The 25667-nt window shown below is 54.1% G+C and overlaps 1 protein-coding gene across 3 annotated transcripts in view; it reads right to left on the reverse strand.

The window, feature by feature from the left end:
• Positions 1-22572, reverse strand: part of NTNG2 (netrin G2) — a gene marked incomplete at its 5' end in the record, with an annotated part of 69352 nt that extends 46780 nt beyond the window's left edge. For all 3 annotated transcript variants that reach the window (XM_082656773.1, XM_082656772.1, XM_082656774.1), the window contains one exon: positions 22360-22572. In XM_082656773.1, the coding sequence (XP_082512899.1) occupies positions 22360-22572 (213 nt within the window). The remainder of the gene's footprint in view (positions 1-22359) is intronic.
• Between the last annotated feature and the right edge of the window lie 3095 nt (positions 22573-25667).

The raw sequence follows: 25667 nt of genomic DNA on the forward strand, positions 1-25667 counted from the left end.
CGTTGAGGGGCCAGAGTGCCCCCCACTGAAGGCGGCTTCACGCCCACGGTCCTTCCCGAGCGCCACGGGCTCATACCCTCATTTTCCTCCTGTCTACTAGGGAGGATGCCGAGGAGGAAGCCTGGGGTGCGAAGGCCGTTTCACCCCCGAGCCCCGCACCCTGAGCGCCGCTGATCGCTGAGAGTGTGAGGGAGGGGCCGGCAGGGGGGCAGCGCTGGCAGGCCTCCTAGGTCTGCACGTTTCTACTCTATGAGATCAGATTAACTAATCACCGTCAAGTTAAAGTGGCCTAATACCGGGGAGAAAGAGCCAGGGATGTTTGGGGCACACCCCTAACTTCTCAGGATGACAGCAGGGCCAAACTTTGATATTATCAAAAGCCGTCATTGTTTCTTTAGACATTTCATGAATATCACCAAAACCAAAAAATCATACCCCTGTTTAAAAACCTTAGGATGGGGGCTTCCCTGGTGGCGCAGTGGTTGAGAGTCCGCCTGCCGATGCAGGGGACACGGGTTCGTGCCCCGGTCCGGGAGGATCCTGCATGCCGCGGAGCGGCTGGGCCCGTGAGCCATGGCCGCTGAGCCTGTGTATCCGGAGCCTGTGCTCCGCAACGGGAGAGGGCCACAACAGTGAGAGGCCCGCGTACCGCAAAAAAAAAAAAAAAAACCTTAGGATGTTCTCTGGAAAAATGTAACACATCACGTTTTCCACTTAGGGGACTCGTGGGGTCCCATTTCCCCAGTTAGGAACCCCTGTTCTGGGGTCAAACAGTTAAGGAAACTGGTGTTGGGGTCTGAAAGCCTTGGCCTCAATCTTGGCTCAACCCCTTGAGGCTGTGTGACCTTGAGAAAGTTGCTTTGCCTCTCTGAGTCTTTATTTTCTCATCCAATATCACATGAGATAATCTGTATGAAATGCCTAGAAAATGTCCTCAAATGGTAGCAATTATGATTAAATAGCAGCTTCACGTACACTAGGTCAAGGGTTTTCCCAGCAACCTTCCAGGGGAAGAAGTAAGGCTGAAGGGCACCTGGCCCCTTCACGGCAAAGCCAGGAACTTCGCACACGACACTGACCACAGTGGGGACTGCTGGCTTGAAAGGGCGTGACGATCATGACATTCACTGAATGCCAACCATGGGCCAGGGCGGGCTGGGCACTGCACATCCATCCCGGCCGCATCCTCCCGGCACTCCCAGGAGGTAGGGCATCTCCATTTCCCAGACAAGAAACCAAGTACTTGCCAGCCCTGCATCACTTCCTGTGGATCCTGTGGGACCCCAGCAAGGAAATCTTGGGGAAACCAAGCCCATCATATCTGTGGCTCACTTATCTCTACAGATACACAAAGGCAACTCACCTGCAAAGTGGGGCAGCACAGCTGGAGGGGTGAAGGCCGGGGTGCAGGGCGAGGGGAAGGCAGTCAGCCTGGGCACCAGCACGGCAGAGAACAGGGTGGGGACAAATCTCCTCCACAGACACTGAGCAGGAGTCACCTGGACCAACTGTTCTACAGAGAAACATTTCATACCAGGCTTTTCATTGAAGAGACCTTGCAACTGTCTCTTCAGTGCTTTTGCTTTTATGTTATTTTTTTGTGCAAAGGGTGCGGCTGGAGTCAGAGTCAGAGGCCAGGCTGTAAAGAGCAGAGACAAGCTACCAGCAAAAAATATCATCGAGGGCTTCCGTGGTGGCGCAGTGGTTGAGAATCCGCCTGCCAATGCAGGGGACACGGGCTCGAGCCCTGGTCCGGGAAGATCCCACATGCCACAGAGCAACTAAGCCCGTGCACCACAACTACTGAGCCTGCGTGCCTAGAGCCCGCGAGCCACAAATACTGAGCCCGCGAGCCACAACCACTGAAGCCCACATGCCTAGAGCCCGTGCTCCGCAACAAGAGAAACCACTGCAATGAGAAGCCCGCGCACCGCAACGAAGAGTAGCCCCTGCTCGCCGCAACTAGAGAAAGCCCACGCGCAGCAATGAAGACCCAACGCAGCCGATAAATTAATTAATTAAGTTTTTTAAATGAAAAAGTTTACAAATATATATATCATCGAGTGGGAAAGCTGACTGTTAGCAGAGATGGAGGTAACCTGCCTGGGGGAAGTCTGGCTACCTGTTTTTCTGGGTCCTTAACCATGGAGAGCATGGACGGGGCAGTCACCGGAATTGTAAGCAAGTCTTAGGAGAAGGAATAAACAACTTCATGCAGACTGGCCTTGCCATCCAAACCTGTGTTGGGACAAAATCACACCACTGCCGGACACCGCCAGATCAGGTCCGGGTCTTTGCGGAGCAGCGGGCCACAGTGTGGCAGGAAGGGCTTTGCCCTCTGTAACTGGGAGGGCGGGTACAGGGCTCGGCCGCTCACTGGGCACTTGAGCAGTCGCTCCACTGCCGTGAGCCTTAGGTTCCCAACTGCAGGGGAAGTACCAGGAGGGCCGTGGCCACCCCCCCCCCCCGCCTCCTTCCCCACTGCAGCCCAGACCTTGGCACTTTCTGGGGACTCAGGAAAGCTCTGTCCAGTGAATGAAAGTCCAGGGAGGCTGCGAATGCTGACTTCATGGGCGGTCCTGAGAATTGCACCAGGTGCCACGTGGCAAGCACTCTGGGTGGCCCGGGCTTGTGGACAAGGGATGTAGGGAGAGCATCTTGACTATCACCGGCCCCGTGGCCTGGGCCAAGCGCAAGGTCCAGGCCATGCTTAAGCCCTGCATATGCTTTATCCTGGAGGATGGGGTCCTTTTACTTACATTCTGCAAAGGAAGGGGACTGAGCAATGTCTCAAGGTCACGGGGCTCCGCGGTGGCCGAGGTGGGACAAGAAGCCAGGGCGTCGGGCTTGGACACAAGTCAGGAACTGTGCCCCTCACCCAGAGGGAAAGGCGGCTGGCGCCCCAGCCGTGCGCCACTCCCCAGAGGCTCGGGTGTCACCGAGGCGTGTGGGCGAACCCAGGGAACAGTTTAGCAGCTGACAGATTTTTTTGAACCTGTCTGCCAAGTTGCTAGCTGAAGTCTCTTCCTCAGCCCCACCAACCTCAGCTGGGGCTGGGGCATCTGCGGGTGGGAGGCTGCAGGCGGGGGGCTGCCAGGGAGAGCCCTGGGCAAGGGGGGCTGGGCAAGGACTCGGAACACGGCCTTCCCCGGGGACCCTGGCGGGGCGCTTAGGGGAAGGCGGGGCAGCACAGCTCCGTCTTACAGAACAGGACTTAGGCAGGAGCAACAGTGGGGGGAAGTCAACCCACAGAGGAGCTAGCCCCACCTCCGCCTTGGATGACGCTTCTAGAACTTCAGGGGGAAACTCTTTGGACCTGGTCGCCGACCCATGAGATCATGGAGTTGGGATCCCGGAGACTGTCCCTGACCCCGTGTGTGACCTTGGGTGGGGCCTTGCCCTGTCTGTGCCTCGGTTTCCCCATTCATGAAACGACTGAGCTCTGACTCTCACCTCCCCAAGTCCAAGTTCCTCGGCTGCCCACACCAGTTCGATGAAAGGATGCAGAGACACATCCCCATGCCCTCATCCCAGGGAGAAAGCCAGGGTGCCGGGGGAATTCTCCTTAACAAATTATTTCCTATTTATTGGTAAGAAAAGTTGCAGCGGGGATAAATTATTAACAAATCGGAAACGGAGATTCTGTTGGGAGCCGATTCTAATTCTAGCCGCGCTGAGGTCTCTAACTCTCTCCTCCCTCCCTCCCTCTGCTCCTCCCTCCCTTCCTTCCTCCCTCTCTCTGTCCCTCCATCCTTGTTTCCCTCCCTCCCTCCCTTCATTCTTTTCATCTTCTTTCTTTTTTTTTTTTTTTTTTGATGGTAGCCATCCTAGTGGATGTGGAATGCTGTCTTATTGTGGTTTTCATTTGCATTTCCCTAATGGGTAATGATGTTGAGCATCTTTCATGTGCTTCTTGGCAATTTGCACAGCTTCTTTGCATGGCTATTCAAATCCTTTTTAAATAGGATTTTAAAAACATATTTTTAAACTGAATTATTTGTCCTCTTATTGATTTGTGAGAGTTCTTTATGATCTCGGGTGTCCTCAGCCTTCACTGGCCAGTGATGTCCTCCCCACGCCCACCCCAGACCCTGATCCCAAGCCAGCCACCGTGGGCATCTCCTGGTCCAAGGTCTGCCTTGGACCCGGAGTCACGGGCCACCTCCTGAGCCTGGCCCGGCCAGGCCGTAACTTAGGAAACGCACTTCAGTTCTGCAGCTGCTCGGAGCAGCCCTCCGCTCTGCTCCAGCCCCCCTTTCATTTCACCCCTGCCCACATTTAACTCCTTCCGGAACCTTCCGAGACTGAGACTGGACTCTGGGACAGCAGGGGCCGGGTCTGGCTCATCCTTGCCACCCCGCACTCGCAGTAGTGATTTGCACAAAGTGGCATTTGATGAGTATTTCCAAACTCGGTGAGGATCCTTGACAGTTGTATCTAAGAATGGTATCTGTTGAGCAGTTATTCAACATGCCCTTTTCTTCTTTTTTTTTAATATTTTGGCTCCACCGCGAGTCATGCGGGATCTTCTTTCCCCAACCAGGGATCGAAGCCGTGCCCCCTGCAGCGGAAGCGCAGAGTCCTAACCACTGAACTCCAGGGAAGTCCCAATGCGCCCTTCCTAACGTGCCTCACTGGATCCCATTGCTCTGATGCGACTCAGAGAGGGTAAGCGACCCTCCCGGCATCACCCAGGGAGGACTGTGCGGTTACTGAGGGGAGTGGAAAGCAGCCGGCCCAGGTGCTGTTCTAGCAGCGGGGCAGGGACCCACTTCCCCAGTCCTCCTCGCCCTGACTCTGACTTCCCCAACAGACCCAGCTAGCCAGCCTTTCTGACCACCTGAGGCATAGGGCTGCCCCGGCGGACGAGCTGTCCAGGAGACGGACAAGGACACAACGCCAAACACTGCTTCCACCACTGCAGACCCAGAGAGGCTGTCCATCAGCTGAACAGCCAGAGAGGGTGGGGTGAGGTCTTGCCAAGACTCTGGCTAGACAAGGGTTAATCTCTCCAGGAACTCAAAATTGTACTCCTTAAAAAAAAAAAAAAAAAAAAAGGAAATATTTCACTCCGTCCTGGGCATATGCAGATTCTTGCCACAGCCAGATTTTTAGGAGTGTTTGGGGTGGGAAATTCTATCCCAGCTGAAGAGTGCCTGGGTTGATCCCTGTAGGACCAACCCCCACGGGCACCTGCTGCACCCCAGCCCCTCACTGGGTACCACATAACTGATCAGATCCACGTGGGCATCTCTCTCAGACAAGGGATGGCAGCTCTTCATTTGCATACCTTCCACGACAGGGAGCTCATTACTATAAAAAGCAGATAGGCCAATCTGGACTGCTGGCTCCTTAGAAAGTTTGGCGATGTATTTGGACTCACACTCTGCATATTGCCTTTGCTCCAGGCCCCCTTTCTTCTACGTGTTTGTCCTCTTTCCTCTGGTTATGCTGTAAACATTTTCTAATTGATTAGAAAAAGGAGAGTGAGAGGCCGGATTAGCCCAAGCCCTCCTCTTCCCCCGTGCCAGGAGCTCAAACGCTTCCCCACCAGGGCCAGCGGGCAGGCTCAGCGTTCCTCCTCGCCCCGCCTCGCACGCAGACTCCACCTGTTCATCCGAGGACCCTCCTGCTTGGCGGCGGCCCTGGCCTCTCCCCATCCTCCCTGCCTGCCCACCCCACTCCCCATCCGAGGCTCGCCACCCAAACAGCTCAACGCTTTCGTGGAACACGTTTAGAAAAAAAGTAAATAAAAGTAAATAGGGAGAGACAGACGGACAAAAGGAAGAAGGAAAGAGAGAAAGAGAGAGAAATCGGGGCAGGGTGGGGGGAGGGGCGCAGAGAGGAAGAAAAGCTGCATTCAGAGAAGCTGGGTAAAGTGCATTATTGATTGAGGACTTAGAAAATGCTTAGAGAGTAGGAAAAGCGCCGTGCTCTTTAAAAGCTTGTACAAAGCAGAAGCTAGACACAGGCAGCCTTCCCAAAGAGGGCCTGCTCTGCTGACATGAATATTTTATCACGGAGGAAAAAAAGCGGCTTGGAGGATGCAGTGCTGGGGGCGGGGGGCGGGGAGGCAGGGGGACGAGCAGCCCCCTCCGAGGGGCCTGGCTGGAGTACTCAGGGGAGCCGCCTTCCCCAGACCCCTGGGGCCTTTGCAGAGCCCCTCTCCTCCTCTCTGAGAGCTGCCCTTGGTTTTCTTGCTGAAGAGCAATGGGGCCTCGGTGGGTCCTGAAAGAGCCCCAAGGCTGGTGGGACCACCGGCTGAAAGGGGAGGGTCCAAGAGGGTTGATCCCGGCATCCCCCTCCCCTGACAGTTGTCCTGTCCACCCCCTGCCACCATCAACCCCTCCGGCCTCCCCGCCCCGACCTGCCACCAGGCACAGTCTAGAAAGCAGCCGTGCGCTTCTGCACCCCAGAGCTGCACCCCAGAGCACCCTCTTCGGATAAATTCCAAACCCAAGCTGGTCCTGGCTCTGCCCACCTCGCCCACCTATCTCGCTTCTCATCTTGCCTTGCTTCCGTTTTTCTTTTTTAAACTTCCCTACTGAGTATTTTTCTTAGCACCAGACATTGAGATCGTGATTTTTCGTGTGAAATTTCCTTTCCTCTATTCATGACGATCCTAATAATTATTTTCAAAACGGAGAAGCCAAGGCACCGATAGGTTAGAAAACTTATTCAATGGCACTTTGCTGAGCAAAGGGCAGAACTGGTGTTAGAAGCTCCACAATATATGCTCTATAAGGAGCCCGCTATGCTACCCTGCCTCAGCCCGTAGGGTCATTCCTTGGTTTAGGGAAGATGAAATGAACTTTTGTGCCACGGAGCCTACAAAACGTATACAGAATTCTTACAAATCATTGTATGATCCCATTGAGGTCAATTTCCACCTTGTTTTGGACCCCGGAATCTCTCCTTCCTATCTTGATGCCCATCCCCCATCCCCCCTGGGCTTCACCACCTCTGTCTGGAGCTCCTCTCCTCCACCCCTTTGCAGGTGTCTGCTAACCCTCCCTTCCTCGGAGAACGCCCTGGCCAACACCTCCCTCCCCGAGATGGGCACTTGATCGGCTTTCCTTAGCGACTTCTTCTGTTAATTACTGTGTGGTCCCCTCCCCACTGTGTGCTCTGTGAAGACAGGAGTGGGGCCTGTCACACGCAAGATGCTTAATTAAGGTTTGCAGAGCGACTCCCCCTCCCGGGCGGGTCCCCTCTCCAGGTCCTCCGCATTGAAAAGGAGGTGTCAGGAGTGGATGCAGCGCCTGGACGGATGGGACCTGACTGTGCCAATGGCCACAAGCTGAGACTTTCTAGGGCTTCTTCTTGCTGGTCTCTGAGGCGTAAGAAGCGGTCGGGTAGAGGAAAGAGGAAGAAGTGTCTGGGCCTGCCCCACCCCGGGCACAACTGGACAGGTGCATCGCTCTACCGATGAAGCCCTTGGTGGTGGTGAGAGAGGCAAGCCTGAGCTGGTAAGGTTTCATTTATTTATTCCTTCACTTATTCAACAACTATCTCTAATGTGCAAAATGGTCCCGAAGAAGCTGCCATCAGGCCTGGCTGCCCATCCACATCCTTGGGAAGAAGAAAGAGATGAAAGTGTCTCTGGGCACTAAGGCCAGAAGTTCTGCTCCAGGTTGAACGCGAACCAAGCCACCAAACAACCAACCACTCAAAACCCCCTGCAGTGACTCAGATGCGTGGCCAGGTAGGGGCGCCTGCTACAGTTGGTCCAAAGAAGGACACCTGTACAGTGATGTCAGCCCAGCTCTCACCATCATCCCTGCTTTATAGCTGAGGGGACTGAGGCCCCCAGAGGCCAGGCACTGACTCAAGGTCATACCTGCAGTAACCTTTGACCCCTTATGGGAGCATTGACCACCGTGTTGTGACCACCAGAATATGGCACGGATGACAAGCCTGGAGGGGAACTGGCTGGGAAGGTCAGGAAGGCTTCCTGGAGGAGGTGGGGTTTCAGAAGGACAGGCCCACAAGGGTGGGTGGGTTGGATATGGACAGGTGGAGGGAGATTTGACCGGGCTGTGGGGAGGGTGCGCTATGTAGCGGGATCAAGAGAAGGGCCAGACCAGACGTGCAAAAGCCACAGGTAGAGAGGAGTTAATGTGCTTGGATGGACCAGGAGCCTGGTAGGCAGCAGGAGATAAGGTGGAAGGGGAGGCCTGGAGCCAGCCGGCAGCCTTGACATTTAGCAGCTGCAGGGAAAGCCCTGACTCTGGCTGGGCAGCCTCCTTTCAGAAAGAGAGGTTAAGAACCTGGGAACAAAGGGTAAGGTGGCGGCCAGCACCCTTCAGGTCCCAGGAAGCCAGAGCAAGGATGGGGTGCCTGCAGCTCAGATGGAAGGAAAGATTCTGAGAGCAATCCCTCTCCCCCTCTAGTCTTTGAATTCAAAAAACCAAGATGCTGAAGATGAAAAGACAAGATGCTTATAGCTGGAAGGGACCCAGTGCCGTCCTGGGCAAGACTGAAATGTTGGTTCTCAAACTTGGTTTCATCCTGGGACCACCCAGCTTGAATAAATCCTTGGCCCAGGCCCACCCTAGAGACACTGCAGTAGCAGGTGGGGCTGCAGCCCCGGCAGGTTGGGGGTGGGGATGTTAAGAGCTCCCAGGTGAGTCCACTGTGAGGCTCAGCTGAGGACACTCAAGTGGGATGGGGACCCGGACAGAACCAAGAGTCTGCACAGCTCCCTGTCCCCTGCCTTCACTCCTCTGGAGTCCCAGCGGGCCATCTGGGTTTGGGGCCTTCAGAAAGGCTGTCTCAAGGTTTAGGAGACCTGGGGGCAAAGGAGGAGAGAGCCCCCAGATCTGAACCCCTATTCCTGCTGTGGAGACACCCCTTAGAGTGGTTCTCACGTTGACTCACCTAGGGGAACCCCGGACCAACCACATCAGACCCTCAGGGGTAGGTCCCTTCCCAGGCATTGGCCAGTTACAGCTCCCCAGGAGACTCTGACGTGCAGCCAAGGTCAAGGCCACAGCCCGGAGGACCCTTCGATGGGACAATTCTCCATCTTGGAGCGGCACCTGGCTCCCAGTCTTGCTTTCCTTCCGCTCCCCATTCCCATGCCTCTCCCCCAGGCTGAGAGGCAGCCAGACCCTTGGGGAACCCACGGGTGGGAGGGGAGGAGCTGCCGGGTGCAAGCAGGCCCAGTGGAAGGCAGATGCCTGGCTCCCCGCCCCCACTTCCCTCCACCCTCTATTTTTAGGTCCATTATTGTCCATTCTTGGGTGTATTTTTTCCCCACTCCTTCCCCAGAAAAACAGATCGGATTCCTCCAGGCAAAGCCATCTCGCCTTCCCTGGAGCTGGTGCGTGGGAGCCCACACACTGCCAGATAGACATGAAATAAGTGAATTATCAAATCATCGGATTAGCAGACTCCATCATGTCTCAAGGGGTAGAGGGGGTGGGCAAAACGCTGCCGTCACTCCTCCCCAGCCCTCCTTGCTCAGGCTGCCGAGGAGTGTTGGGGGAGGAGGGGCAGACAGGGACAGTACACTCCCCCAGCGAAATGGCCACACATACGTGCACACATGCGCACACGCACATACACACACAACAACCACCTCAATCCAACCATGAGACAGAGATTCAGAGCGCCTCAGGTCAGCTAAGCAGCCTGGTTAGGAGCTAGGCACTGGGTCCAGGGAGCCTGGAGTGGAGGTGCCAGGCTCCTCTACTTGGAAGCTGTGTGACTTTGAGCAAGTGGCTTAACCTCTCTGAACCTCAGGTTCCTCATATTGAAAATGGGTATAAATATAGGATCTGTCGTTAAGTGTTCTGGGTGGGTTCAACGAGCGACTTCAGGTCAAGTGCTTGGTATGCAGTAGGCACTCAATAAATATGAGCTTTTGCTGGTCTGAAGAGGTGGTGGAAGAGGTGGAATCAAGAAAAGCCTCAGGCAACAGGATCAGTCAGTTACAAGAAGACAAATGGTGATTTTCCTGAGCTTAAGGGCCCCCCGAGGGAGCACAGGGGCCCACATGTGGACTCAGGGTGGTCTGGGAAGCCTTGTGAGTGTTTGCAACCGTGTGTGTGTGTGTGTGTGTGTGTGTGCACGCACACGCATTGTTCCAGGAAGAGCACCATGGATTCTCAAAGGGGTGGAGACCCCGCCGGAGAAGGAGGCACTGCTCTGGGGTTTTGCGTCTGAGCTGAGGTTGGTGTCCTGCCTCTGCCCATCCCCTCCGGGTCCTCCAGTGCCTGGGAGGTTATTGCTCTCTCCGTGCCTCTCCCTCTTCCTCCCTCTAAGTCTGAAAGTCCCAAAAGCCAGAAGCAAGATCTAGGAATGCAGTGGGGTCTGCAGGGTGAATACATAGACCCCCTCTGGTGAAGGCAGGAAGTTTACATCCCAAAGCAGGGACGAGACCCAAGGGCACCCAGCCCCTGGCAGCCAGTCCAGCGTGGAGCCTGATCCCCAGAAGCCCAGACCCAGCAAGACGCCAGCCTCGGAGCTGTTGGCAAGGGGTTTTAGAGGGTGCCTGGGGTGGGAACAGGGCATGCTCTTTGGCCCACTGGCTTCTCCTCCTGCCGTCACCTGCCTTTGCTGTCTCTTGATTCCCCAGAAGGAGCGGACAATTCAGGAACCTGCAGTCTCCCACGTGGGCACCATGCCCTTTCTGTGGGCTCAGGTGGGGGCGTGCTGCCGTGGCTGACGAGGCTCTGGGGTTACCTGCAGGCTCCATCTCTCATTCTCCTCTTTTTCATCTTTTGCCCCAAAACGGACTTCTGCTACGACCGAGGGGAAATGCCCTGGTCGTGTTTCATTTCCTTTTATTTCCCTGGTTGACACTTGGAGTCAAGTGGACAAGTGATTCAGGCAACAGGAGGGAGCTGGAATGCAGGACCGAGGGGGTCCAAATTGTCCCAAAGCCCCCAGGACAAACTGCGCTGGGGGAGAAGAATGCCAGGTCCTTGCAGACGGGCCCAGGACGCTTTAATAGGAAGGGCAGCTCTAGAAAGCCCCAGGTGTAGATCTGGAGGGATCCACAAACGTGGATTTAATTCCTTCCTACCAGCGAGGCCCTGAGGGGTGACGTGGTTGCACCTTGGGATCTCGGGTCCCCAAGGACAGTGATCCCGACTTTTGACAAGGCAGGATGGGACAGTGGTCAAGGCCCCGGAGACAGATCCTGGCTTTGTCACTGCTGTGCAAACTTGGGTAAGTCTCTCCACCTCTCTGAGCCTCCCTCCCTTCATCTGCAGTATACCCGTCCCAGTGCTGCGGAGAAAACACAAACGCCATGCACAGAAAGTGCACATGCAGGGTACCCGGCCCACAGGGAGGCCTCGGGAAATGGCAGCCAAAACCCACGAGATGGGGCGGGTGGGAGAAACACCAGCGTGTGGTGAGACACATGAGAGTGTGTCCCCGGCTCTTGCTTCCTGAAGCTCCCACCTGCGGGCCGGGGTTGGACCACATGCACCCCAGCCCGACATCGGAGGGTAATCGCCGAGGCTGACTTTGATCCCTAACCTTCTGCCCCCCATCCTGCCTCACCCCTGGCCTTGCCCACCTCCCACAAACATCCCCTTCCTGTCCACCTTTCACAGTGCTGCCACAGCAAGGAGAACCACAGCTTGCGGACGGGCCAGGGCAGGGGCCTTAAGATCCCCAGGGCCTGCAAGAGCCAGCTCTGAGCAGGGCTGGGTCACCAGGGGCTACACACAGGTGTGAGAGCTCACCTGAGCAGGCCAGAGAGCAAACCTTAACCTTACGGCCATGCCTACCCTGAAGGTGTGGCTCCACCGCGCGCTGGGAGGCGTTCCAGGTCCCCCACCGAATGCCACCACATGTGGTCAAATCCAGGAGGTGACTGGATGTACGGGGACCTGGTGTGGAGGGCCTCATGTCCCCAGGGCTCCAGTCCATAGCTTACGGTTGAACCTCCCAGGTCTGCTGCTCCCTCACTGGGGCCCGAGGAAGTCAGTCCATCCCGTCGGGCCTCAGTTTCCCCATGTAGGAAATGGGGCAGACGTTGGACACTATTAGTGGTTTTGTATTGTGTTCACAGGAGCCCTAGGATTTCCGGGGGTGGGGGCTCAGGGGTCCGGGGCAGGGGCAGAGGGTACCAGCGGCCAGGTTCCAGGCACCCACTTTCCCTTGAATAGTTAGTCCCACTGTAATGTGCTTAGAGATATCGGGGTTCCTCTGGTTTAGGTAATCTCTAAGACCCCTTCCCAACTGCACCATCTACTTGAGATGAGGGATAATTATCACCAGCGTTTCTTTATCGCCTACTTTGTGCAAAGATGGAGACACAGAATCTGGTGCCCTGATGAGCAGGGGAGGGGAGGAGGTGAAGTGGAGGCAGGAGATATTTGGAGACCAGAGAGGTCACAGGTCATGACATCCCCTCCCCAGATACCCTTCTCTGGGAATCACAGTTAACATCCCAGCTTAAAGGATAAGTTAGGAAAAAAGGAGCAAAAGAGGGAGGAAAGGACGGAGGTGGGAGAGAAAGGGAGGGAGGAGGGGTGAGCGTTTGGACTTCCTCCCTCCTCGGGAGGTTGAAGGACTAGGGTCTGAGTTTGGGCCTGGACTTTGCCACTCAGTATTAGACTCTCAGTTTTCTCATCTGTAAAATGGGGACAGTAAGATAAAGGTTGTTTCCACCATGAGGGATATTTGGGAGGGTTAGATGAAATACCGCACATAGACTGCTCAGTGCCTCAGTGGAATAGATCTGAGAGTCCAGAGATAAACCCACACGTCTATGGTCAACTGATTTTCGACAAGGGTGTCAAGACCATTCCATGGGGAAAGAATAGTCTTTTCAACACGTGGTGTTGGGAAAAGCGTATATCCACATGTAAAAGACTGAAGTTGGACGCTTGTCTGACATCATATACAAAAATTAACTCAAAATGGATCAAAGATCTAACTATAAGAGCGAAAACTATTAAAGTCTTAGAAGAAAACATAGGGGTAAGCACTCGTGAGCTTGAATTTAGCAATGAGTCCTTAGATATGACACCAAAAGCACAAGGAAAAAAGAGACGAATTAGACTTCACTAAAATAAAAAAAGAAATTGTGCCTAAAAGGACACAATCAAGAGAATGAAAGATTATCTGTAGAATGGGGGAGATATTTGCAAATCATATATCTGATAAGGATTTAGTATCCAGAATATATAAAAAACATGTACTACTCAACAACAGAAAGACAACCCAATGAAAAGATGGGCAAAAGACTTGAATATATATTTCTCCAAAGAAGATATATAAATGGTCAATAAGCACATAATATCCAGCATCATTAGTCATTCGGGACATGAAAATCAAAATCCTAATGAGATACCACTTCACACCAACCAGGTTAGCCATTATAGTAAAAAACAAAGATGGAAAATGACAAACGTTGGCAAGGACCTGGAGAAATTGGAACCCTTGTACAGAGCTGGTAGGAATGTAATATGGTGCAGCTGCCCTGGAAAACAGTTTGGCATTTCCTTAAAAACTTAAATCTAAAATTACCATATGGGGACTTCCCTGGTGGCACAGTGGTTAAGAATCCGCCTGCCAATGCAGGGGACACGGGTTCGAGCCCTGGTCCGGGAAGATCCCACATGCCGCGGAGCAACTAAGCCCGTGCACCACAACTACTGAGCCTGTGCTCTAGAGCCCACGAGCCACAACTACTGAGCCCACGTGCCACAACTACCGAAGCCCATGCGCCTAGAGCCCATGCTCCGCAACAAAGAGAAGCCAACGCAATGAGAAGCCTGCACACTGCAATGAAGAGGGGCCCCGTCTCGCTGCAACCGGAGAGAAAGCCCGCGCGCAGCAATGAAGACCCAACGCAGCCAAAGATAAACAAACACATAAATAAACTTATTTAAAAAATAAACAAACAAAAAATAAAATTACCATATGACCCAGCAATTCCACTCCTAGGTATAGACCCAAGAGGAATGAAAACATATGTCCACTCAAAACCTTGTCCGTAAATGTTCCTAACAATATTATTCATAATAGCCCCAAAGTGGAAACAACCCAAATGCCCAGCAACCGATGAATGGATAAACAAAACGTGGTAGCGCATACGGTGGAATATTATTCGGCCGTAAAAAGGAATGAAGTACTGGTACGAGCTACGACATGGATGAAGCTTGAGCACGTTATGCCGAGTGAAGGAAGCCAGATACAAAAAGTCACACGCTGCATGGTTCCATTTACATGAAATGTCTGGAATAGGCAAATGTGAGAGACAGAAGGCAGACTAGTGGTTGCCAGGGGCTGGGGGAAGGAGGAACGGGGAGTGGCTGCTGAGGGAGACGGGGTTTCCCGTCTGGTTACACAACATCATGCATGTGCTAAATGGCACGACTTAAAAATGGTTCAAAAGGCAAATTTTATGTCATATGTTTTACCCCAACTTTAAAAAACTGAATGGTTCATTTCATGTTAGGTGACGATCACCTCAATTCTTTTAATTAAAAAATATTTTTAAATGCCTTCACCACAAGAAAAACATTTTAATGGTGCATGGTGATGGATATTAACTAAACTTACAGTGGTAATCCTTTCACAACATGTACCTACCTCAGATCATCACGTCGTACAGTACACCTAAAACGGATGCCATCTTCTATGTCAATTATACCTCAATTAAAAAATTTGCAAAAGAATTTAGAAGCAGAAACCAAGGGGAAACGATGTGATGTACCGTTATGTTTTTAGCCCTCAGCTTTGTTTTTCTTTGTTTTGATTTTCCTTTAATAGACTACTATAATAAAGGGATTTAAACTTGAAAAAAAGCCTAGTGCTGTGCTGAGCACAGGATATGCACTTGGAACCCTTCTGTCTGCACTGGAGCCCCTCACTTTGTCTGTTTGAGACCAAGGCTGAACCCCAGCATAGATTTTTACCAAACTCCGAGAATGTATCTTACAATCACGCAGGGATGCTGGGTGAAGTGGTTAATCTAGCCAAACCCCATCGTTGCACAGTTGGGGAAACTGAGGCTAAGGAGCTGTCCCAGCAGCGAGGAGACTCTGTCGGGGCCCAGCACTGCCCCACTCGCATCCTGCGCTCATGCTACTCTGGCACGCCACCCACCCCCCACCAGCGCCAGCAGTTGGTGTGTGCTTGGGGAATTAGAAACACGTTTGCATATATTTAAGCAAATACGCTGTGATGAAAAACAAATCAGAACCTGCGAACCAAAGCTGAACAGACCCATGCATCATCTGCATTTCCCACTTTCCCCATCACTCCGGTCCCCTCCAGGTGGGAGCTGAGCATCCTCGTGGGCCAAGTGGGCCCTGGCCAGATCTGAGGCAGGAAAGCCTGGGTCCTGGGCTGTGGGACAGGAACAGAGCTTTGCAGCCTGGACCCCGTTACTGGGGCAGTGAGGGTGAGGGAACCTGCTTCTTTGAGCCTGCCAAGCTCTGTTCGGCCCTGTGGCTCAGGAATCCCATGCCCTGTGGGCTCCCTCAGGTCTCTGCATGCCCACTGCTCTGCCCCTCCCCTCCTCCCCCGACACCCTTGGCCTAACCCCCCTGACACTAGAGAGTAGTTAGGAACCAGGCAGAGGAAGGTTGCATCCCAGCTCCACCATTAGTGGGCCTTGGGGAACCTTGGTCTATTCCTCCATCCAATGGCACAATAACAGTCCCACCCAGAGGCTTACAGGGAGCGGGGTGGGGGGTGGGGTGATGAAACAAACAGGTGGAGTGGGTCATCCCCTCCCCATCACCCACACGCTCTCCCCTCATGTCACACGGAGCCCTACCTGCATCTCTGCAATTGCGATTCTTTCTGCTTCATCATCACTCTTCTGAATCCTCCAACCCTTCAAGGTCATAGACCAACCCAGACCAACCCGGTGCCCTGCCTTCCCCCTCTGAACTCCCACAGCATATGCTGACTCTACCCCACCTTACACACTTGGCTAATAGGCTCCTCTTCTGTTATTTTCTACTTTCACTCCTTTTGTCTCTCACGCTAAATTCTAGGATGGGGGAAAAAAATCCCTTTCGGGAAACATTCATTTTGTGCCAGGCACCCAGCTGAGGGCTACACGCTTTGTCTCATCTCATCCGTACGACCTTCCTTTGAGATTGTGTTTAGCATCATCCCAATTTTCAGATGAGAAAACCGAGGCTCAGAGCACGAGGGACTTATCCAAAGTCCCACAACCCAGAAGGGGTGGGATGAGCATGGGCCCCCGTTTGCCCCATCCCAAACCTCAAGTTCTCACCCACAGCTGGAGTGGCCTGCCTGTCCATCCATCCATCCACCCCCTGCCTCGTCACACGTGGGACTTAACAAGACAGCTTGTGTTATACGTGCATTAAGGGAGAAAAATGAAAATATATGAAAAATCAGGGCCAGGGAATGTAGAGAGGGAAGAGGCGGATGAGCCTGGGGAAAAGTTCTAGAACCTCTAAGTCTCTGACACTCTTTGGAAAGATGTGTCCTCCAGGCCATTTCCCTTCCCCCTGGCACTCCAGAGGCCCTGCCCCCTACCCTCCATGGAGTGTCTGGACCCAAACTCATTCCCTTAAGAAGAGTAAGAGGCCAGGATCTCAGTCGTGCGGGCCCGGCCCTCGGAGGCAGCGCTGCTCCCATCCTGTCACTCGTCTGCTCCCCTGGAAGGAGACTTTACCAAGCAACAAGATGTCATGCATGGAACTATTCTTGTCCCAGGCTGGGCCCTGCCTCGGGCACTTCAAGAGACTGAGTGGCTTTAACTAAGGGCTGGGGGAAGCTCAGGTTCCAACACCACTTCCTGCTTAAGGACAGAACTGTGCAGACCTCCTGGTGACAACTGATTGAAAATCCTACAGAACAGGGACTCAAATGGAGATAAGTAGGGGCCTTTGGTGCCTCCTCTGTCCTGATTGAAACCCTAGTTATTCCTGTAAGAGTCAGCCCCGATCTCTCCTCCTCCGAGAAGCCTTCCTGGATCACACTGTCCCTCCACCCACCCATCCATTGGTTCAGTAAATGCCTTCTGAGCATTAACTGAGCCAAGAGGGAGGGATGCAAAGATAAACAAGGCAGCCCTGCCTCTGGGGAGCTCACAGTCCAAGGGGGAGGCAAACATCAAGAGTAGAATAACGAGCATGGATTGACCATTGACTCCAGGCACTGTGCTCATGACGGTTCCAAATGCATATTTCCATCAATAGTCCCATTTAAGGAAATGAGACTCAGAGAGGTTAAGCTTCACGCCAAAGGTCACACAGCAGGGGATTCCAACCTCTACCTCTCTGCCTCTAGAGCCTGAACTCTTAACCAGTAGGCCACTTCTGTAAGCCCAATGACACAGTTGTGACCAGATGGGGCCTTCTAATCACCTGGGCTAGGGAGTCAAGGACGGCCTCCTGGGGGGGGGTCCAACCTGAACCTCAAAAACTGAGGTAATCTAGGTAAACACGAAAGCCTCGGAAATGAAGGAAGCAAAGAAGGCGGAGGAGGCAGCACGGGCCAAGGCAAGGAGGCAGGAAACCCTGTGGTGAGCTAGAGCATATGGTGCGGTGGGGGGGGGGGGGAGCGGGTCACGCCCTCATCCTTCTCAAGCTCCTTACGTTAGGTCTCAGTCTCACCCACTCCTAGTTAGTTGTGCACCACCCTTAACACCTGCTGTGTTTCTCTTGTTGTTTATTTGGATTTGCAGGAGTTATTGCACTGTCCCATCACAGCTGTACCTGGCATGAGGTCAGCCCCGGAAACGGGACGGGAGGGCTGTGACGGGGAGAGGAGGGAGGGGTGGGGAAGGGTGTTCCCCAGGCTGTCCTCTGTGGGTTTGGGGGCAGAACACAGAGGGGAAAGGAGACCCGAGCCAGTGGGCTGGTGAGCTCAGTGCTGCTGGATGGAAACGTTTCGTGAACATCAAGGCCTGGCAGGAGGCGTGGCATCTGTGACCTTGATTCTGCACGTGGTGTTCAGTGTCATGGTGGGGAGGGGCTTGAGGCCCCCGGGACCCACCGGCCGTCTGCAGTCATCAGCCCAGCAGACCCCATGGGGTAGGGATGGGGCCATTTGCTCTGCGTCTGGGTATACGGAGGCGCAGAGAAGGCAAAGCAGGTTCTGAGGAAGACGTGGGCTCTAAGATGCGCCTTCGTGACCATCTCTGGGTTTTCCTGTGCACCAAGACCCAGGCACCTCTGTGTGCGCAAGTCTCCTTAGATGAGACATTTAATGTTCAGCTATTTCACCGTGGAAAAAGCAAGATGCTCAAGACTGGATCAACGACACCATCAAAGCCTCACCCTAGAAGAGAACTTGCGCTCTCTAAGCGCTTTCCGATATTCTGAAAAGCGCTTCCTTCTCCCAGGAAGTCAGGGGCAGGGCAAGGCAGCCATGTCCCATTACGTGGGGAAACTGAGGCTCAGAAAATTGAAAGACTTGCCCCAGATCACCCAGCCCACAAGCAGCAAAGCTGGGATGCAAGCTCCGGTCTTCAGATTCCAGGCCTGTGGCTCTTGTCGGGATAGCACACCACCTTTCTGGAACCTTCCGCCAGGTCTCCCACATTCAGGAATCTGAGCTCCCAGCTTCACCCCTCACCCCTGGGACCTCCACCCCTCCTGCTCTCTGCTTTCCTCCTTCCGCAGTGGCGACACCTCCTTACCCTGCAAAGGTCCCGTGGCAACCACAGGCCTCCTGTCTGTCCATCATCAATAGTAAGTATCACCCATGACTGACAGATCACGTAGAGCAGCGTTCCTCCGAGCGTTCCCCGCGTGCATCCGAATTACCTGGACTTCTCGTTAAAATGCAGCTCTGGCTCAGCGGGTCCGGGGCGGGGCCCGGGGGTCTGCATCTCTAACAAGGTGAGTCCAGGGACTACACTTCAGGCAGCAGTGTGTAGCTAGCTGTAGGATCATTTTCAACACCACCTGCCTGGTCTATGCCCCCCACCCTCTTTTCTCACCGTCTCTCTCCTGAGCCTCAAGGCGTGAGGACAGGGTTTCCCCCTTCCTTTCACGGCAGCGCAGGCAGCTGGCCGGCGACCGCTCTTTCGAAGCTCTGCGGGGCTGCTCCCCTAACCCAACAGTGCCCTCCCCATCCCAAAGGGGTCCTGCTAGGGGCTGAGAAGCCCTTGCGGGCGCTGCCTTTCCCTCCTTCTCAGAAGGCTGGCCCTCTCCAACCAGGCCCTGGGAGTCAGGGGTGGGAGGCCACCCGCCTTCTCCCGCAGCCTTCATTGAAATTTCGCCCTTGCCCAAGAATCCTTGGTTGAGAGCTCAGCCCTATTAATTCTCATTGTGCATTTGGAGCCAATAGGTTTTTTGTTCATTTATCTTGGTCTTCCTCCCCGCTCGCCTTCCTCCCCAGGCTGGAATTTACAATTCAGTTCTCAGGTGGCCTTGCGGAAGTACACAAGTCCAGGGGGGGAGAGAGGGTCTGCACACTGAAGTCTGAAAGGGGCAGTCGTTCTGTGGCCCCTCTTGCAACCTCAGGGTGCCCCAGGGCTCATGCTCCGTTTGGGTGGATGTTAGGACAGGCCCAGCACTCGCCGCAGGAGGGGTGCCAGGAAACAGGGACCCACTGGGCTACTGTAAGGCTAAGGGGGCAGAGGGCCACCTGGGTACCACTAGGGCGCCCCCTGGTGGCGCCACCGGCCATGGCTAGAGGAGTGAACGCTTCCTGAGCACACATCCACCACCTGCTGCCCTGAGACCAGGAATACAGGGCGTGGTGTCCCCAAGGCTGGAGAGAGGCAAAGAGACAAAGGCTCGGACACAACCAAGGACATAATAGCCACAATGGTAAGCAAATAACAGCTACCACACATTGAGTACCTACTACGTGCCAGGACACCCATGGCCAGGCTGCATCTTTCCACTGGCACTGTGACTTGCCTACACCACCATCTCTGCTTCACCAAAGCTCAGAGAGGGAAGGCTGGGCCGTCGGGTGCATAAGCACGGGTCCTGGCCACGTACAAGGTCCCAGCCCGCCCTCCAGACCGAGTGACCTTGGCGGGATTTAGCCCACGCTTTCTAATCCCTACAATGGGATTAGAAGAGTCCCCACCTCAGAGCATCCTAGAGGTGATTTAATGAGACATGCACAGAACCTGCTTAGGGAAGCTGCAGTAAACAGTGGGGTGGGGTGGGGGTTTGAATCCATCTGGACGTGACCCCCTCCTCCCTGCAGAAGCCAGCCTAGGCAGCCTCCCCATCCTCGTTGGCTGCACGTTTGTAATCAAGGGCAGAGCCGGATGGCAGCCCATCATGAAATATTTAAGTCCATCAGACAGGTGTCAGGACACCGAGGGAGATGCTGTTCCTCCCCTGCTCCCTCCTCACCGGTCTTCCCAGGAGAGGACAGGAGGGGCATGAATGCTCCTTGCACAGCTCAAGGACCCATGCTAGGTGGCATCAGGACTGTGGCGGGGTGACCACTCCACCCCGGCAGCTGCGCTGGGTTCTCTGTGTGTGAGAGTGGGGGCAGGGCGGAGGCCCGGGGCCAAGGGCATCCTGAGCCAGCTTTGGCCAGGAGAGGGCCTCAGACTTGCATTTGATGGTCATCTCCACCCCTCAAGCCTTGACCAGAAGCTGGTCCAGTGATTTATGATTTAGGCACCCCGCCCCACGGCCCCGCCCTCCGCACATTAAGACGATTAATATTCAAAAGAAGAAGTACAGTCAAGACTCTGAATACAAGAGGCAGCGGTTGACTCTGCTCAGGGAGTGTGTGGAGAAGTCCTTACATGAGCTGGGGTGGGCAGTCAGCTTCAGATGTGGACTCAGAGCTGGGCTCCCCCGGTGCTGGCCTTGGCCCTGACCTTCAGGGGCCAGCCCCCTTGACTGTCCCTGAGCCAGCAAAGCCCTGGGGTCCTCAGTGCAGTGGGACTCTCCAGTCCCTGGCTCCTGGCCCTTTGCTGCTTTCTCCTCCCTCCCTCTCTCTCTCCCCAGCTAGCTCCCCCCAGCCCAGCCACCACCCACAGTGACAGCCTCCTGACTGCTGACCATCCAAGTGGGAACCTACCTTCCCAGGCTGACTGCTCTAGGATAGGACCCAAGCGCCCCGCGGGACTGAGGCCTCCTCAGGAGCCGAGTGGGGACATCGGCTCTGTCCAGCCATAAACCCAGAGACCTGGTGGCTCCCCGCAGGACACGTGAAGGCAGCAGCCGCCCGAGGATGACACTGAGCCCTTCCTGTGGCTCCTGCAGCCTGGCTCCCCTGTCCAGCCTCCCACCCGACCTGGGGCCCTGCCCAGTGGGAAGGTGTCTCTCGGGAGGCAGATTAGCTCAGTGACTCTGGAGCCAGACACTCAAATCATAGCTTCATCACTTCCTGGGCTGTGACTTTGGACCTCAGTTTCTCCATCTGTACAATGGGGATGACAATAGCTAACACCTAGGGGCACTTGCTCTGCGCCAGACCCTAGTCTGCGCAGTTTAGGGTGCATTAGCTCACTTACTCCTTACAGTGACTTGAGTGTGTGCTGTTAGTGTACACACTTCACAGGTGATGGAGTAGTGGCCCAGAGATGCCACTGGTCCAGAGCTCACCCCCTGAAACTCCTACTTTGTACAACACAGGATCAGCCCAGCTCAGCCGAGTGGAGGACTCCATGGAATGACTCGTATTGAGCTCTTAGCCTCCACACTCAGGGGCTTGCACAAATGGTCCCCGCTATTATTATTGTTGTTGTTGTTGTTGTTAATGTTACTTGAGTACGGATGTACTCTGTGGCTCTAAGACTCCAACTTTCTCTAACTAGGGACTCAGGTGACAACGCCTGAAAGCCTGCCTCCCCCCTGACTTAACCAGCGACTGTGGTCACTGCACATAGGGGTGGAATCAGAAATGGTACCAGCCACACCGCCCGCCCTGCTCTGACCCCTTCCGTCCTCCCTTACGAATCCCCTCTGCACTGCCATCAAAATCCCCCCTGCGAAGCGCTGGCCCGGTGCTTGGCATTCCCTCGCTCGGCAAACCTGTTTGCTGGATTGGATTGGGTGGAAGAGGAGGTGGTACCACAGAGGGACGAACCGAGGGAGGTCAGAGTGCAACGCTGCAAATAGTACTCTGCTCGCTCGCCCAGATGCTGACTTCCTACGAGAGAGGCGGGGCTTATCTGCAAGGCTGGGGAACGGACTAGTACTGTGGTTTTCCCAAGAGGAGAGGATCTAGCGATCACCTGGCCAAGAATCTCCCCACCCCAAAGAGCCATGTCACGTGACCCCAGCATCCTCAGGGCCGCCTTTGCTTTGGCACGTTTCCAAGCTGGGACAGAGACCTGATCCCAAACCTACATGCAGGAGAGCCAACCTTGCATCTTGGTCCTCCCGCTCTGCTCACCCACCCCCAGGGTCCGGCCCAGACCCCCACCCACTTGGCCTGAGCGAACAGAACGGCGGGGTGGGGCTGACTTACGTGGGAGCAGAATCTCTCAGGGGGGTCTCCACACGTGATGCCGGAGGGCTCCACCTTCACCTTGACATAGTCCTTCAGGCGCATCACCTTGGGCTGGCAGGCATAGAACTCCCAGGTGGGGCCTTCATCCGTGGTCACCCAGGATTTGCAGATGTCGTAGTCCCCAGCGGCCAGCGGGAGGCAGTGCAGGAAAAGAGCCAGCAGGTGCAGCATGGCGGCGCAGTCCCCAGGGGCGAGGCCCAGAAAGGGACCGGAGAGGAGGCGACTGGGTCAGGAGGGCCTCGCCGCCTCAGCATGGAAAAGCCACGTCTACCAGGCGACGGAGGCCGGATGTCCCAGGGACTCTGCCAGGTTGCAAACAGCGAGGAACTTGTTTTTTCCAAGAGGCCGATGTGGAAAACTCAGAGCCAGCGTTTCTCAGACTGCTGATGGGCAGATCGAGAAGTTGCCCACAACTTGGCGTCCTCCTAACCTTGGCATCACACCTCTCCCAGAGGGGAATCTGATCAGATCAGGCAGACTCTCAAATTGTGACGGTGGATGGAAATGGGATAGGGAGAAAATCCGCAGGGATCTGGCGTGAGGCCGGATCAGATTGCTTTTAATTTTGGTCCTTCCAATCAACCCGGGTCTTTAAAGGGCCCTGAATGTGTGATGTGCACTCAACACAACTGCAAAACAACCCTCCGGCCTGCGTTGTAAAGATAAAGTAAAATCAGGAGGTGTACCTGTTTGCTGCAAACACGTTCCCTCTATGGGATTGGACTTGGCATTTTGGACCCATAAAAGAGATTTCTTTTCATATGGGCTTAAAGTGACAACAATTGTGCAGCTGGACTGGAGCATAAAAAAAGCGACTGAGGTGTTAACTGGGGAGCAACTTATTTGGCTCGTCTTTGGTGGGGACAGGCGCTAATGGGAACCAGCTGACCTTGGCTGGTAGCCATGGGCAACTTATTAGGAAGTTTCTGAGACTTCAGCTCCCAATCCATCCAGGTACCCGGGGTCTGGCTTGTCTTTCATTGTAAGAACGGAGGAGAGAGAGCTCGTTAGCAACAACACCTGCAACAAGTTAAATAGAGAAAGGGGGGGGAGAGTAAAGATGTATAAGAACAAAAGCTCTCTGGCAAAATGTGCAAAAGATGAGGCTGCATTATTAGCAAGGTGTCCCGAGGAAACTGGGTTATTTTTATTAATATAGGAGATGCACATTTGAAGATGGGGCACGTTATTAAAAAGGTGATGCGCTTTCTCCATATTTATGGGGGTGTTGGGGTCGGCAGAAGTGCCCCTGTTTGGGGTCAGTGACTTTCTAAAGCAGCCCCAGGAGCCGAGATGAATGGTGGCTTTCTCATGCCTGACAAGTCAAAATGTCAAAACCGTAGATGAGGCTGTAATTAATTACAGGTGCCGACGAGGCTGTGAGGACAGGTTCAGGTTAAGAACGGTCCACGCGCGGGCCGACAATTACGAACTGGGTGCCAGTAAATACATCTCCAAAATTCTGAAATGGTGAATTTAATTTTTAACTGTAAGAAACTAGGGATGTTGAAGACTTGGACGGAAGTGACAATGATTTGTCATATTCGCTTTTTCCGATCAAGGCCAAAATTTTGCAATCATCCCTTAGAGGGTATGTTTATAAACAGGTCACCATTATGATTATTGCTTTACTATTTTAAGCTACCGGTAATTATTTAAAAGCCCTAAATAGACATAACTAAGATGAATGTTACATTGCGAAAAGCACGACTCCAATAGTGCGGGGTGTTCCGGGACACTTGATATATCACCAGGAGAATTTGGTCCCCAGTGTGGGATCTAGCCAATAGGGCAAAAGTTACTGCAATGAGTCACAGCAGAAGCGCATGTGTTATTAATTCTGGTTATTATGTCTACGATTATTGCATCTAAATTCCCAAACTGCTGACTCTTCAGCCATTGTACCTAGAAGGTCCACGACGTTTCCATGAACCTCCATTCTCCACCCAGACACAAACGCACTCCTGCCAAAAATGACAAACCGGAGTGGGGGGACATTGTCCAAATGGGGGCTGGCCGCCCCGTGCCTCCCCAGGAGAAGCCCCCAGCCTCTGCCCCAAAGCTCCAGGCTGGGGGCATCATAAATCTGCATTAAGGCAGCCCCTGCCCCTCTCTCTGGCTGAAGGGCTCTTGATGCAGATGAATGAGCCGAGGGGGACACAGTTTCACATCTCACCTCTGGCTGTTTAAAGAGAAACAGTGTTACAGAGCCTGTCCGGCCTTGAATGTGCTTCTTGCTAGAAAACTCTCAGAAAGAACCCGCCTGGAGACTATTTTTACAACCTGAGAAAATGTAGTAAAAATAAGATAGCGCGGCCGGCAAAGGTTTGGATGCCTCTGTCTGAGCTTCGCGCTGCCCAGAAAACAGCACATTCCTCACTCCTTCTTCCAGCCGCGGGCTCCTGACTGTTCGCTCCCAGGTAGGGCGCCCGACTGCGGCTCGCAGGGTGCGCCCGGACGCGGGCTTTCTTCGTCTGCAGGACCAGAGTGCTGCCTCCGGCCTGGACCGCACTGGACGCAGGCGGGCGTGGGGAGGCAGTGAGGCCCGGAGGCCAGGAGGCCCGCGAGATCGAAGGGGCAGCGCGCCTCGCAAGCCTATTCATTGCTTTGCAGTTCCGCAGGCTTAAATGCCATGCATTCCCTGGAAGATGGGGTGGGGGAGCCAACAACATCAAAATCTGCGGGGAGGGGGGGGTGGGTAATAAATATGTTTACAACTAGTCAATCAGTTGGGCGTTGCTGGCATCGTAAGGGAATTGCGAGCTCAGCATGAGAATGTTACAGTCAGTTTTTGCCAAACAGAAAAAAAGGGAGGGGGAGAGATGCAAGCGTCTCCGGAACAGCGAGGAGGAAAGCACGGAGTGAGAAGCCAGTGTGGGAAATTTCAGAGTAAGAGGTTGTATCCCGGCGGATAGTTTACTCCTTGGAAAATAAATCTTCACCTGATATTATTAAGAAACTGCAGCTCCCAGAAACAAATCGAATCAAAGCGCTTTCTTTTCTTTTAAGAGTCCTCAGGAGCCGAGGGGGCTGAAAGCCAGGTTATTAAAACCCGAAAATTAGATTTTACCAGGATTTCTGAACTCAGATTTTTCTGTCTTATTGAATTAGCGCCTCTCGAGCTGGCTGGGCTGGAAGCAGGCTTCTCCCGGAGTTGCCGGCTGCGCCCTCGCCTCGTGGGAAACTTGCCTTGGTGGACGCGGAGCCCCTGGGGGGGGGGTGGTCCCTGGAGAAGGGGCGCTGGGGGCTTCTCCTAGGACCCAGCC

Source organism: Grampus griseus (assembly GCF_964374135.1).
Source record: "Grampus griseus genome assembly, chromosome: 6".
Lineage (NCBI taxonomy): Eukaryota > Metazoa > Chordata > Mammalia > Artiodactyla > Delphinidae > Grampus > Grampus griseus.